Source organism: Phaethon aethereus (genome assembly GCF_964289735.1).
Source record: "Phaethon aethereus genome assembly, chromosome: 6".
NCBI lineage: Eukaryota > Metazoa > Chordata > Aves > Phaethontiformes > Phaethontidae > Phaethon > Phaethon aethereus.
Window position 1 is genome coordinate 43,743,533 of NC_138580.1, and position 14,140 is coordinate 43,757,672.

Below are 14,140 nucleotides of genomic sequence, written 5' to 3' on the forward strand. Positions count from 1 at the left end.
TTAAAAAGCCTCTTTTGAAAACTGTAAAGCAATTCTACAGTGTTCAAGGACCTCCTAATGAAACGTGCGCAGATCAGGAGGACAACTTGCATCTGCTGGGCTTTTGCTGGAGCTTCGCTGGGCTGCAAATGCAGAGCCATGAGTGGGACAACGCGGAGTAACTCCTGGAGCCTCATGGGCACTATCCTAAGGGTGGGATGTGAACCACAGTGCTTGCCCAGGGACCTGATCCCATCTGCAAGGACATCTTTTGCCCAAAGAAGCTGTGCATGCCTTGAGCGTTTTGAGGTGTGATGCTGAGCAGAGGTCCATGCCTAACCTGGAGAAGCTTTCCGGAACCTGGATGAGGCTTTGAGGAGACATCTCTGCACACACCATTTCACATGTACGTCCTTGGGAGGAAGTGCTGTGCTGAGCCAACACCGCACATAGTAAGCTTTTAGAAGGGAGGAGCCAATTACAGCCTACACACAATAATTAAACAGCAGACAGTAAAAACACATACATTAACATACACTAAGTACCATTTATTGCTAAACCTGCAATGCACAGCCTAAAACAGCAGACATCTCAAAGGAGCAAGACCAAATCCCCACACAAGCACAGTGCTGTTCTCCATTGCACATTCCTGGTTCCTGGTGCAAGAAGGGCCAGCTGCTCCTGAGGGACTGGGAGCAAACACCATGCCATACTCCCTGTAGTACTATGCAAGGAGAGGACATGCAGGACGGGGTCAACAGGATCCACAAGCAGCCCCAGGCCCAACCTTAAATGGGACTGATGGCCTTGGAGAGGGCAAGGGTCCCCGGTGGGGCTGCTTGGGGTTATTAAAGGCTGTTAGTGCGTGTGGGCCCTGGCACTGTGTCCAAAGGAGTTGCCACTGAAGACCCTCCATTGGGTTTCTCTGATCTGCTCAGCAGTGAATTGATCCATGCTATCTGATTGACCTACACACATCCAGCAAAGAAAACAGAGCAGAGGGCAAAGAGCAAGGTAAGATTTTCATAGTAAATAAATTATTCATTAATTGTTTTCAGAGCACAGACAGCACTCCATTAGCTTCCAGCAGTGACAGTTATTATTTAGGAATATGACTCACAGCACCCTTTGCATACTTGTCCGGTAGTCTTTACAGATTACTCCATCACCCTGGTTTACCAATTTGATAGCATCACTCTAAGATACATCAATTAATTCATGGACTCCTGTGGATAACGCAGTACACAATCGTGTAACTAGAGCTGCACAAGCTGCCTCAGCCATGGTCTGTGTTCCTGCTCCGGAGGCAGGAGGCATGGGGAAGCACCCAGCACGACGGCGAGCAGCACTACGTGGTACGGTAAATGAGCCACAGCTTGAAAGTTTTTTCTTCCAGGATGATACACATCAGCTTCTTGCTGCCAAATCTATCTCCTTAGCTACTGACAAGAGTTCTTGGCAAACCAGACTAAACTTTCCTATCAGGGACTATCTGTATATATGCAATATCTTTTCTTCCAGGTAACCATTCCAAAAAAAATTTATGTCCCTGGGTTATCTTCATCAGATTCACTCACAAACTGCACCAGGCAAAATCAATGTAAGGATGTTTTCCACTTTAGAAACAGGAGAAGGTGGGAAGACATTGAGAAAGCACTACTAATTCATTGTTTATCTTTCTGTAGTAAACACAACCAGGCTGCTGAGAGCATGAAAAAGTATTGCTCAATTAAAACTTTCAGCGAGCCTTCTGAGGAGTCCTAAATGAAAACAAAAAACCAGGATATCATGGGCTTGGATTAAAGCCTGCCCTCTGAAAATTAATGGGAAAAGTAAAGAAGGGAAAAGTGTTCGATTTATGTTGTTGAAGAAAAAGACATGCCAATATCCAAGGAAGAACCTCAGGATTTTATTACTTTTTTAAAATCAAGTCTAAAACCTGAATATATGAGAGAAAGGTTGAAAAATAATGAAACAAATATGCACAATTCCAGGCTGCTTAAATCACCTTCTAATAGCTCTTTGAGAAGAAAAATGTAGGTAGATTTGTAAATGTGAGATTTGGGGGAGACTGGGAGTCAGAGCTCTCCTAGGGAAGAAAATGTGGACTGCGGTTAGCTGGAGGTGGGCATTGCACTTCAATGTTCAAACCTGATGACCACAGGAGCAGATTTCTTTCTGTTCTTCTCCACTGAGAATTATTTATCCAAATAGTGTGTAAAGCCAACTCACACAGGTAGGGCAGAGTGCTGGTCTTCAGGAAAATCCAGTGCCAGGATTTTTCTCTGCTATGCAGGTAACTTGCATTTGGATCATTCCTGCTCATCATTAGTTCCTGGGACAGGTAATTACTGTAGGACAAGTATATCTGTGAGGGAGTAAAACCAAAAATGCTGAGGGAGGAAAACTTCAGGCTGATGAGGTTTGGCAACTAAACCCTCATTCAGGCTTCCTGGGTTAGTTTGCACCATCCCCGCCAAGATGGCAGCAGGCCCCTTTGCAAGGGGCATTTCCTCCATTTGCACAGGAAGGGGATTCCCAGCCCTGGAGCTTGATCATACTCATTTGCAAGGACTCAGATAGCACTGGTGGTAAGATTATTTCACGCCCAGGGGCTGCTGTGGGCTGCCAGGCCTGCAAGACACTTTGTGATGGATTTTCTTGATTCTGAGAAGAGACAGCAAAAAAAAGTGGTGATTGCTTGTGGCTGGTCTGGGCTTGGAAGATGAGAGGAAACAACTGAACTAGCAGAAACGGGTAAGCAGCCTACAGGAGCACGGTACATTTCTTCTGGACATCTGCAGTCTTTCTCCTGCTCATTTCTTGTACCAACAATGTGCAGTCATACAGACATTAGGCGTTCAATCAGACAGGTTATTTAGGAACTGTTCAAATACAGGTTGACCTCAGCAATGCTATGGTCCACTTGCAGAGGAGCACGTACTGTCAGTATGTGGGCCACCTGCAACAAGAAAAATGGCTTTATTGTGTTTGGTAATAGTCAGCAGTGCGTGCTCGCTGCAGCTGCAAAAGGACAGTGTAGATGTGTCCGATCTCATAATTTATGGTGGAAGGTAGCTGAAGAAGAGGAAGAAGCCAGCTTAAAAGCCATGACAAGATCTTCCTTTGCTGATTTCTGCAAACAAGTAATTGCACTGATTCTGGTAGGAGCCAAGAGGTGTTTACGGATACAGATTACAAACCCATGTGAAAGTGAAAGGGGTAGAAATGTTTATTGCTTATAATCCCATTAGGTAAATAATCTGTTCCAAATCCCATGCTAAAGAAATACAGATACTCCTGCCAGCAGGTCACCCATGCCTGAGGATGCAGCTGCCTCCATCCTGCCCCTCTGTTCACTAAGGCTTTGAAAGAGACATTGCACAGAAATAAAAGCCGTGTTCTCACCAGTGCAACAGTGAGTCCCCGTGCCAAAGTCCCCAGCCACAACATCACACTCTAGGAATCTGCATTTCTTTAGCAGTCTCGGCATGTAAGGACTTCCTAGCACTGCTGCTTCCATGCCTACTTTCCTGCTATCCCCTCCTGATGTACTTGGCAAGACCACTGCTCTCTCTTGGCACAGATCCTTGCCCAAGGCCCCTCCTGCCACTGGCCAGAGATAGCAGGGAAGGCACAGGCAAGTGAGCCTGTGGAGGAGCCGGCTGCTGACCTCCGCTAAGGGCTCCCTGGCTCTACAGACCTGGGGGCAGCCTGGGGAGAAAGTCCATCCATTTCTGTACTTGAAAAAACACCCCAGCTGCGAGCACAGGCTTATCGCAAAGGCTCAGCTTTGTTTCTGAGTATTCCCCTCCCTTTGTACTATTTTCCTTAGCAAGTGGTGGTGCTTTTTTTTTCCAGAAACTTCTCATTAGCAAATGTCTCATCAGTCTTTTAAGAATATAAATCCTACTGGGAACCTTAGCCTGAACGTAAAACACATGCAGTCCTTATTTAGCAGGTCTCTGCTGGGTTCACAGGAAGACCCAAAACGCAGGGCAACAGCCACTGCACAGCGGAGCCATGCAGCGTTGCTGGGTGTTGGCTCTGCGTGGCAGGGGCACAGCTTGGTATCATCTATAGACCTTGTCTGATCCTGGTGTTTAATCCACAGTAAGCAAGGGATCATTACTCAAGTTATAAGATTGAGTGTATCAAATCATCACCTCACCCGCCTCAATCCCATTGCTGCGTTAAAGGCAGTATTCAGGACTCGCCTCAGTGAAGAATCACAAAGGCATGGGATTGACTGGTCTACCTCGCTACCCAACGTGCAGGACAGAAGGGCTAAAAGTTCATGTCGTGGCTGTCTGTTTACTTACGTGGGCAGGGCAGGGAGCATGCTGCCAGTCCAGTGCTGTGCCGCGGATGTGGACGGGAAGCCCGCGTGGGGCACTGGGAGCACCCCTATGGGAGGGTAGTGGTGGTGGTGGTACACCGCCAATGGCCTGGGCCTGTCTGCTTTCACAGTCAGGGGAGCAGCAAACTGCAGGTCCTTGTTGGAGAGAGACAAAGGGCGATTTGTGAAATCTGTGCCCCCATGGGAAGTGCTCCTGGATGAGGGGCTGGGTTCCCACTCAGCCACCCCTTGGTAAAGAAAGCCCTTCAGCACGTGTCTGGAGATGGGTTTTGCAGGCTCCGACATAGAAGGTCCAGAAAACACTTGCTGATTTCAGATTTCATCTGATATTCAGAGGCACTCAGACCCCACTCCCCCCAGTTTATCCCACTCGTCTACATCAGGGAAGCACACGGTGACAGGATGGCCTAGGGAGGAAGGTGGGGGACACGGGGATGCACATTCTTCCTCTGCCGTCTTCCCTTACACGCGGGGTCCTCCACAGAAAGCTGCAGATGAGTCTGCTGGCTCTCCCAGGACCACTGTCTGCCCCAGACACTCCCTCACAGCAAGGTGAAAAAGTATTCAAAACCAGAAACTGCAAAGTTTAAGGAAAATAGAAAAGGACTTCTGCCTGAGGCAACACTCAGTGCAGCTCTGACGTAGGGGAGAGCCGGCACCGCCTTCCACTTCCACGGCAAGACCAGCCCGGCACCATGGCTGACAAAGCCAGCAGGCCCCTCCGTGCTGCGGGTGGCCTCCTGGGATGTCAGTGCCCCGAAACTGCGAGCTAGCAGCTGCTGTCAGAGGCTTTCTGTGCAGGGCAGACATTTGGTCCCAACAGGTGCAAAAACCAGTCAGCTCCTTCCAGGCCATAGGATGGGCTGTGGAGGAGGATTGCATTTCCCACCCCTCTTAAACTCGGGCCTCGGGGCCTCTTAAGCCGTCTGTTGCTTTTGCAAATAGCACGTAGGAAAGGTGTGAGTGATCTGGGCAAGGGCTGCAGAACTGTGGGAGTTGCTTTCTTACCTGACAACCTCAATATCTGAGAGGAAGAAAACAAATCTTTCTTACAGCACAGGGAAAAGACATAGTTAGCCTGAAAATGGAGCGGTAGGAAAAGTACAGGCGAAGTTTTTGCAACACTCTGACATCTCGTCCTCCCCAAAGATCAACTGTCCTTGCTTCTCAGGTAAAAAATGTTACAGATTAGAGACTAGAAATACATTTTCCCAAAACATTTAAGAACACTAAGGAGCTATATCACCTTGTTAAAAATAGCTTAGGAATTTGGCACCTAAGGATATATTCAAAATTAACAGGCACTGGATATGTTTTGGAAAAATCCCTAAAGGGATCTATATGCCAAAATATCTTTAAGATCTGTCCTTTCAGAGCTCAGTAGCCATTGATTTTCAGTGAGACAGGAACTAGAGGAGTGGGGCTCCAAGCACAATCAGAAAATCTGTGCTTCAGCTCTAATCCATTTGAAACCGCCAGGTCAAATGTTACCAGTTGCAAGATTTGTAACATAAATATTGTCCTGCTGTTCGCAGCAAGTGGACCTGCAGCAGCAGATTCCTAGTGTAGGTGTCTTGCATGCATAGTCTGTTAGTGGTTCAACTGTACAGGCCAGATAATTTTCAGGGCTGGACTGAATCTATTTTGCACTTGTAGAGGAGACATTCTTCCATGGGTCCTGTCACAGTGCTCATCATGGTAAAGAGGCAGGCTATGCTCTGCTCAGTAACAGTCTTCTGCTGCAGTGGGTTTGAAGATGTGCACAGCTGTTAAACGACCCAGACTTTCTGCATGTTTTGTCCAGGCCCTGCACCCTCTCAAGAAGATCAACCATCACTTTGTGTGAGCAAGGATGCCCTTCAGACTCCAGTGTCATTACCTGCTGTGCATGCTGAAGCAGGGGAGAGCTGGCTCCAGCAGGCTGTGCGAATGCCATCGGTGGCAGAGCCTTCAGCATCATGTTCTGCATGATGATCTGGTGCATCTGAGCGTTCTGCATCAGCATCATCTCTACCATATCTAAGAAGAGGCCACCCCAAGGAAGAAAGTAAGAGCTTTATCAGCAACTGACAAGCAGCAGAGGCATCTTGGTAAGAAGTGCCCTCCAATATACAGACTGGTCACTGCAACCAGGACAAGGCAGCTGAAAGGGACACATGAAGAATATTAGCATTATTTGGCCAGGCAGTGCAAATTTAATGTTTATGAATAAGACTGTTTAGATCAGCTCTCCTGTTTCTCCTCCCTTCTACTGCTGTTGAGCATCTTCTGTCTGTTAGGTTCTCTACAAGCCCACCTCTCTGGCTATGCTGAGTGGCAGGCTGGAGAAGGACTGAGTGATAGACCTCTCTCGCTTACTCCAGCATGGACTGACCAGAGACTGACCAGTGCTCTTCATTGCTTCGGCTCAAGATCATTTTTTGCATGTGAGAGGTTTCCTCAAGTTTGCATGATATTACAGTGCCACCTTGAGAGTCCATTGCACATGCATCAAATCTACTTACTATGATCCCTGGGTCCTCATCACAAAGGACTTGTGCAGTGTAACTAATTTGTTTGGGGACAGTGGAAGGAACAAGGGACATGGGAGAAAAAAAGAAGAAAAGAATCAAGGCAAGTCTCCATTTTTTATCGAGTCACACCCAAAGTAGGTTATATGTTTCAGCTTCAGAAGAGTCATGCATGAACTGGGACTATTTTGTTTATGAAAATAAACTCCAATTCAAAAATCCAGATGCTTAGATGAAGAAAGAGCTGAGAAATATTGCAGTTTCATGACTGAGGATTTCTCTGTGGGATGGAGAAACTTTTGGCTGAAGGTTGAGCCAGGTTTTGGTTCACGTGTTATTTCATAGTAGCATCCACCTATGTTTAGAAACAAACTCTTTTTATTGGCATTGAAATACATTTGGAACAACACTTTCAGATGTTCTGTCTTGTTTCCAAACGTGGGGTATAATAAAAGCTTGTATTGTTCTGAGGAGATCGAACAGCAGGTTAAGAAGGAACAAAAGAATAAAAACAGATTTTAGAAGCCTAGTTGATAATTTTGGGATCATCTGTGTGAATGAGTTTGACCTTGTTAATATTACTCAGTGCCGTGGCTTGAGCTGTTTTGCTTTCCGAAGCTTCCCTGGCAGTTTAACCTGGCCTCGCTAAGTTGTCCCTTTTGCTTTAGTTTTAGTGATAAAAGTTTGTCCCAAAGCCTCTCAGGAATGGTATCTAGTCCATTTATGGAGTGCAATTCCCACAGCTCCAGCAGCAGCCCAGTCATGGAACAGCACATCACTAACTAGCTTAGATGCTGTCCCGTGCCCCATTCCGCTTGCCGTGGCACCTTGCCTGCCCTCTCCAGGCCTGGTGATGGGAGCTGGCTGCTAGATGGAGGGTACGTTACCTTCTTTAATGCTTCCAGAGCGGGGGGCTGCAGAAGGCTGGGCAGGGGGGATCTGTGTGATCAGGGGGGGCGGCTGAGGTAACTGCTGGATGATGGTGGCAGGCTGAGGCGGCATCTGAAAAAGAAAGAAAAGTGGAGAAGGCAGGGTTGGTTTTGGCCAGCTCCCTCATCTTTGGGAAGGGAGAGCAGTGGGTACCATCTGCCTGGACTTCAGTAAGGCTTTGGACATTGTCTCCCATGAGATCCTCGCAAAGAAGCTGTTGAGGTTGTGGGCTGCACAAGCAGACAGTGATGTGCATTGGAAACCGGCTGAGCAGCCGGGCCAGAGCATGGGCAGTGCTCCTACTCCTCTTGCTACCTTGTTCCTATGGTGAACCATTCACAGTTGTGCCTTATTTGTAATGATTTCCCTTAGATTTTGCCTGGGGCAGTAAGGGTCCATAAAACAGCAGAGAGGTGTATCTCCCGTTTCGGTGGGATGAGTATTTCCATACAGCCCCCAAGTTGCTCCACCTGCAGCTGTTGTCTCAGACCAGCACAGCGCTAGTGGTGTTTCCGAGGAAAGAGGATCCTTACTGTCTGCTGGATAATCCTTGGTGGCTCTGGCTGAGGAGCTGGAAAAGGTATGTTGTAGACATGCGGGTGGGCAGCTCTGTGGTTATGACAGTGTCCTCCAGCTGGTGCAGGGGGCTGTGAAATCTCTTCCAGAAGGTGCTGCTCCTGCGAAATCAAGCATCTCCTTAAAGAACATCTGGTCACAGAAAAGCAGACATTTCTTGTTACGCTCTCTGGACTAAATGAGATTAGACTCTGGGAGCCCGCAGCAGGACACAGCCTCGCTCACCAAAACACTGCTGCAGAAACATCCAGCACTGCTGCGTCTGACAGGCAGGCCACAAGTGACCGCTGCATGAAGGGAAGCGCCCAGCCAGTGCACACACAAGTGTAAAGAAAGTTTTTCTTCCCACATGTCTTGAAGCCATACAGTTTTCAGCACAAGCAAAAAGGAATGGGAAAAAAGTGAAGAACAAACTGCCAAAAGTCTGGGAAAATGTTTCATTAATGGTTGGTACCCTCCACAAAGTAGGAATAAGTAAGAGTTACTACTGTCCCTATTTTGGCAGCATTAAAAATCGCCTATTTGCACTTTGGCACTACCCCAGAGAGCTTATGATACAGCAGTTCAGGACAAACAGAATCAACCCACCAACTAACTCAAGTGGGTGCAAGCTTCACTAGCTGTAGCGAGGGAAGACATACTCCTCTCCGGCCCATGGCCTTGATTAGCTGGCCCTGGCTCTGTACGCCGCACCAGCAGAGGACTGAATGCTGCCCAGCCCAAGAACTAAAGGACAGGAAAAAACTGAATCCACACTGGTAGCGGATGTGCAGATAACCTGTCCCAGTCTGTTGTTTCTGCCCACAGAGAGGGCTCTTACCCGAAGCTCCTGCAGGAGATCTTTCCTTCGCCTTAAGGCACTTTGGAGCATATCCTCATGTCTGTTCCCTGAAGGAGGAAAAGTCCATTATCTTCTCAAAGGATCACAGAGACAGAGCTATTATAGCACCTACATTATGAGATTAATTTTGGAAAATGTGTTATAAGGTAGCTTGACTTCTTCCACAAAAAGCTTCAGGCTTCTTTTCTTGTCAAATCCACAAATGGATAATGACTTTATTTATATATATAAATATACATAATATATAATTTTATTATATAATTATATATTCTATATTATATAAATTATATATATATCTAACAGACACAGCTGTTCAGCAGCTCTACAAAGGCAAGGCACCTTCTCTGAAAATAAACTTTTCAGATTGCTCCCTAAAGCCACTTTTTAACCTCCTGGCTTAGAAACTCATTTCAGCCTAAAATTTTCAAGATATACTCTGTACATGCAGAGGATGATTGTGCAAAGTATAAAAAAATTTTGTTGTGACATATCGAAACAAACTCAGTTTTGAATGTCAACTTTTCTGTTTCTTTTTTATTCTGAATCAATTTCCTTTTCAGTTCTTCCCATATACAGCTGATTTTGAACTTGCCTGAAATTAAAATAAGACAGAACGTTTTCAGATACACTGGAGGCATGCCTGGCATCTGCTCTGAAAAGCGTCACTTTGTGTTTTGAAACTGCAAGTTGTCAAAGGGATTTTTAATTTTTGGTCACAGCATTGAAAGTTTCCAACTATTTGCCCATCAGCTCAATGAATATGAGCCCAGAGTACAATCTAGAACTATTACTGCTCGCCCTTAATCCACAGATAATATAATTATAAACTCTGCATGTGCCATGCAAAGAAATAAATGTAGCGCACATAGCACGTGTAGCTTCCATGGGAGCACACTACGTGTACATGAAATATCACAGCAGTCTTTGAAAGGGTTTGATAAAGACACAAATTATTTTCAGCTTTGTTATTTGTTAACTTCTAGCTGGTTTGCTAACTTGTATAGAGAATTGTCTAAACTTTGGAAGTTTCATAAGCACGCTGGGATTGCTGACCTCTCTGCCCAAACCAAAGTCAGGATGTAATTGCACATGCATGGTTTCCTGGTAAAACAGTTTCCCAGCTCTTATCAATGCAGTTCTCAAGACCAACACTTTCAGTATAACGATTTGTTTCATAAGCTGAGTCACTTGTTTTTACACTGGAAACCATGTTCTGGTCTGCACAAGGCTGCATTAGTCAGCTTCAAAGGTGCAAATCAGCATTGGTGGTGGAGTGTTCCACCTGCCTGGATCCCTCAGAGACACAGAGCCATCCTAACCACTCCTTTTCAGGATCACCAAAGGCAAGCATACACCTAGACTGCAACAAGGACTCACTCCTAGGCGTAGGAATTAGAACAAGTAGGATGACCAGTAGTTTGCTAGCTGAGGACACCTGGGCAGGAGGTCATTCTTATGTCAGTGCTTGGCTGGCTGATCATTTCCCTTTGTCAAAAAAAAAAAAAAAGTTGAAGAAATTCGAAAGATAAAATGTATATAGCTGCACCGCACAGCCAGCCCATTCTCCTTGCATCAAGGCTGCTGAGATTCACTGGCTTGGTTAGGACTGAGATTAATATACAGACTGACATTACTGCACAAGCTTCTCTGGAACTTGCATTTTTGCTACTTCCAGTCCCCAGGGCTGCATACAGATTTAGATATGCAGGCTGAGCTGGGGCAGCACTGACTCAAGTTCAGAGTCTCCCTCCTGCCCTCCAGACAATGTCCGTGTCACAGAAGCCAAGACAGAGCAAGTTGTGACTACCCAAATACCCAACCACTGAGCATGCAGAGGCCCCTTCCAGCTTTTAGGGAGATATGATCATCTGGTGTGACCTGCTGAGGAATTCATGCCCAAGAACATCACTAAGCCCATTCTCTATCATGTCCATAATTGAAGAAATGCTTCTCTCTTACTTGCAGTTGGGAGAGGTGACTCCATCTTCTCTAGGTTCTCCTGTTCATTTTCTAGCCTCTGTTGGTAGAACCACAACAAGAACTGGTTATGAGTCAGGCAGCAAAGTTGACAACAATTTCCAACCCTACCTTATAGACATAGAGTTGGGATGGAGGAAATAAAGCAGAAGTAGAGGCAAGTGGTGCTTCTTAATAGCTAAATCACAGCTAGTGAGGGCTTCAATAAGTATTCATAGAAGTGTGAAATGTCTCAGTACAAATCTAGTTATGGTAAAAGAACAGTCATGCTTCCAATGGCCAGGCTATCCCAGGCCTGGAAATTGATAGCATGGTGAATCAGGAGACTTATACATAATTTCTTTTCTAGGGCAGAGGTGGATCATATGAAGAACTTGATGCTGGATAGTTTTGGGTATTTGGTGCACCAGTAGGCCTAAATGGCCCTCACCACCCTCACCTGGGGCTTTCATCCACACCCACCGCTCATGTGCCCAGGAGCCCCTTTAATCCCAACTCTAGATCTTCACTTCTTACCTGAGCTATACTGGATGACTAATTGGTCTGCAGTTCAACCACAGCCATGGCCATGGATTCTTTTAACCCTGATCCCAACCTGCAGACACTTCCCAGGTTAGCCCTTATCACCATGAGCTTGCCTCAACTTTTGGTTGAGACTGGCCACCATCTCTGGCTCTGCCCTGCTTGCCTTGCTTGGGGGCCAGCTGGCCAAGCCCCTGCCCTGCTGGCTGTGTTATTGTGCTCAACTCCTTGTTCCTTAGGGAGCAGCTGGCCCTTGTTGCTCCCTGATGCTCAGAAATTAGAGACCTTTCACTCATGCACAGGCTGTTTTCTTGGTTCTGCATGGCTCCACATGAAAGCTTTGCCCTCAAATGGCTGCTGCATCTAAGACAAAAGACACCACCATGGAGACAGGTTAGATGCTACTTCCAGCATTCATGTCTCCAGGCAAATCATTTTTCCTTCCAGACAACTCTTTAAAGTGGCTTCTGAAGGACACTGAACCAGAAGATCCACAGTAGTGGATGTCAGATGTGCTGAGGTTGAAGGAACAGGGCTGAGTGGAGAACCCTGAGTGAATTAGTGTGCGGAATCAAAACAAAGAGCTACTGGGATTCTGTACGGCACCTCCAGTGAAGGTCTGCCCATTTTTCACCACGCAACATATCTTATGTAAAAGTAGACAAAAAAGATACATAAAATTGCCTTAAAACAATCTGAGGTCCTCTTTGCCCAAAACATACTCCTAAACTTTGCCTGTTACAACTCAAACTGGTTTTGAGCTAACTCGTGACATCTCCCATAAGACCAAAGTCACTTTAACTCTATTTTTAATTTACATTTACCAAGTCCATGTAAACTTGTACAATGCTATTTAAGAAAGTGACAGTGACTGTAGCACCACTGTACATTGGTCTGCCTCTGCTTGCACGAAGAAAGAGGTTCTCAATTGGCGCAGAGCCTCTTTTTATCTCACTAGAAATACAATTACTTGAAATACAGTGTTAATGCTTAAATGTGCAAGAGCAAAAAGCAGAGCAAAGGTGTCCACTGCAGAGTTACTCCCTTACCTTTTCCAGGAGTTTGAGTTTCAGTCGTGTCAGGTGATCTACCAGTGAAGGATCTGTCATTGTAGTAGTCTACTGGAAGAGTAGGCAGGCAAAACAGGTTAAAAAGCTAAGCAAAGGCAGATGCATTTTCAGCAGTCATTTTTCCCCTCCACAATCTTCATAGAAGAATAATTCCATTAGAAAAAAAAATACAAGATTGTGAGCAATTGAGGGAAGAAGATAAAAGCTTCAGTTCCTTCCCAGGTAAAAATGAGTACAGATGTTCACCACAATGTCATAGACACAGCTTTTTCTGTCATTTCTCTCGATGCATTTTCATCTTGCAGGCTACGATGGTCACAGAAGGGTAACTCAGGGTGAATATTTGTCTGTTCTTAATGGTTGCTAGCCTTTCCCCAGCAGTGGCACTAAGCCTGGCCCTCTGTGTTGTTGGTGTCTTCTATGTAGCTCAGTGTTTTGTGCCCTGTAACCTGGTTGCTAAGTTTGTAGTGTCAATCTGCAATATAAACAATTTAATCTCCAGGTGTAGAAGCTTATGTACCTTTTGTAAAGCAAATGCCCACCACATCAATGGACAAAAATAAAGAAATAAAGGTCAATGGTTCTATAACACAAGCCCAGCGCTAGAGGTCAGATTATGATCTTGCTGATTGATACTGATAGCAAAGTTTATCTCACTGTAAGGGGCCCGTACACTTTTGATATAGACCTTTATATGAGTTTTCATCACCAGATAGTAAATAAAAACCTCAAAATATTATTAAGAAGCATAGCTGGAACTAATCCCCAGATAAGTAAAAGAGGTTATGGTACAACATCCTTTTGCTTACCATCTCCCAAGAAACCCTGGGATGGTGTTTCCCTCTCCCAGCAGCTGGGACACCAAGAGGATGTCTCCCTCTTCCAGCAAAGCCCTACCTGCATAAAAAACAGGGCAACATTTATCAGTGGCATCCATAAAATCAACACCAAGACATGAGAAAGAAGCCAAGTAACAGATAGTCATTCTCAGTACCATGTTTTAAGCCCTGTTCTGCTGCTAGGAGAGCAAAGCTACAACCCCTTCCTTACTTAAAGGCCACAGCAAAACCACAGCTGAGCCCCTGCTGGCAGATGGAGCAGCTGATAGATGCTTGTAGGTAGCTGTGTGGGAGCAGCATGGATCACCTCCTCCAGCTGTGACCCACACAGCATGTGTGCGCAGTCTGTCCTTAAAAATACACAGGCTGGTAGTCACTGGAGAGGTTATGGAAACTGAGATGTGGGGATCCCAAAAATAGCTGTGTCATGTCAGAGCTGGGGCTCAGCTTTCTTCGGCAGGGCTCATCTGTGAATGCAAATGACATGGCAGAACAGAAAACCCTCTCACCTGCCAGCAGTTTTCCTGAGAAACAGC

The 14,140-nt window shown here is 45.9% G+C and overlaps 1 protein-coding gene across 1 annotated transcript; it reads right to left on the minus strand.

The window, feature by feature from the left end:
- Positions 1 to 4,297: 4,297 nt before the first annotated feature.
- Positions 4,298 to 12,804, minus strand: LOC309406429 (uncharacterized protein C21orf58; the record flags this gene model as incomplete). The annotated part of the gene is made up of 7 exons (XM_082001592.1): positions 4,298 to 4,474; positions 6,219 to 6,358; positions 7,737 to 7,851; positions 8,313 to 8,456; positions 9,176 to 9,243; positions 11,156 to 11,213; positions 12,745 to 12,804. The coding sequence occupies 7 exons, from the start codon at positions 12,802 to 12,804 to the stop codon at positions 4,298 to 4,300; spliced, it is 762 nt and encodes a 253-aa protein (XP_081857718.1).
- Between the last annotated feature and the right edge of the window lie 1,336 nt (positions 12,805 to 14,140).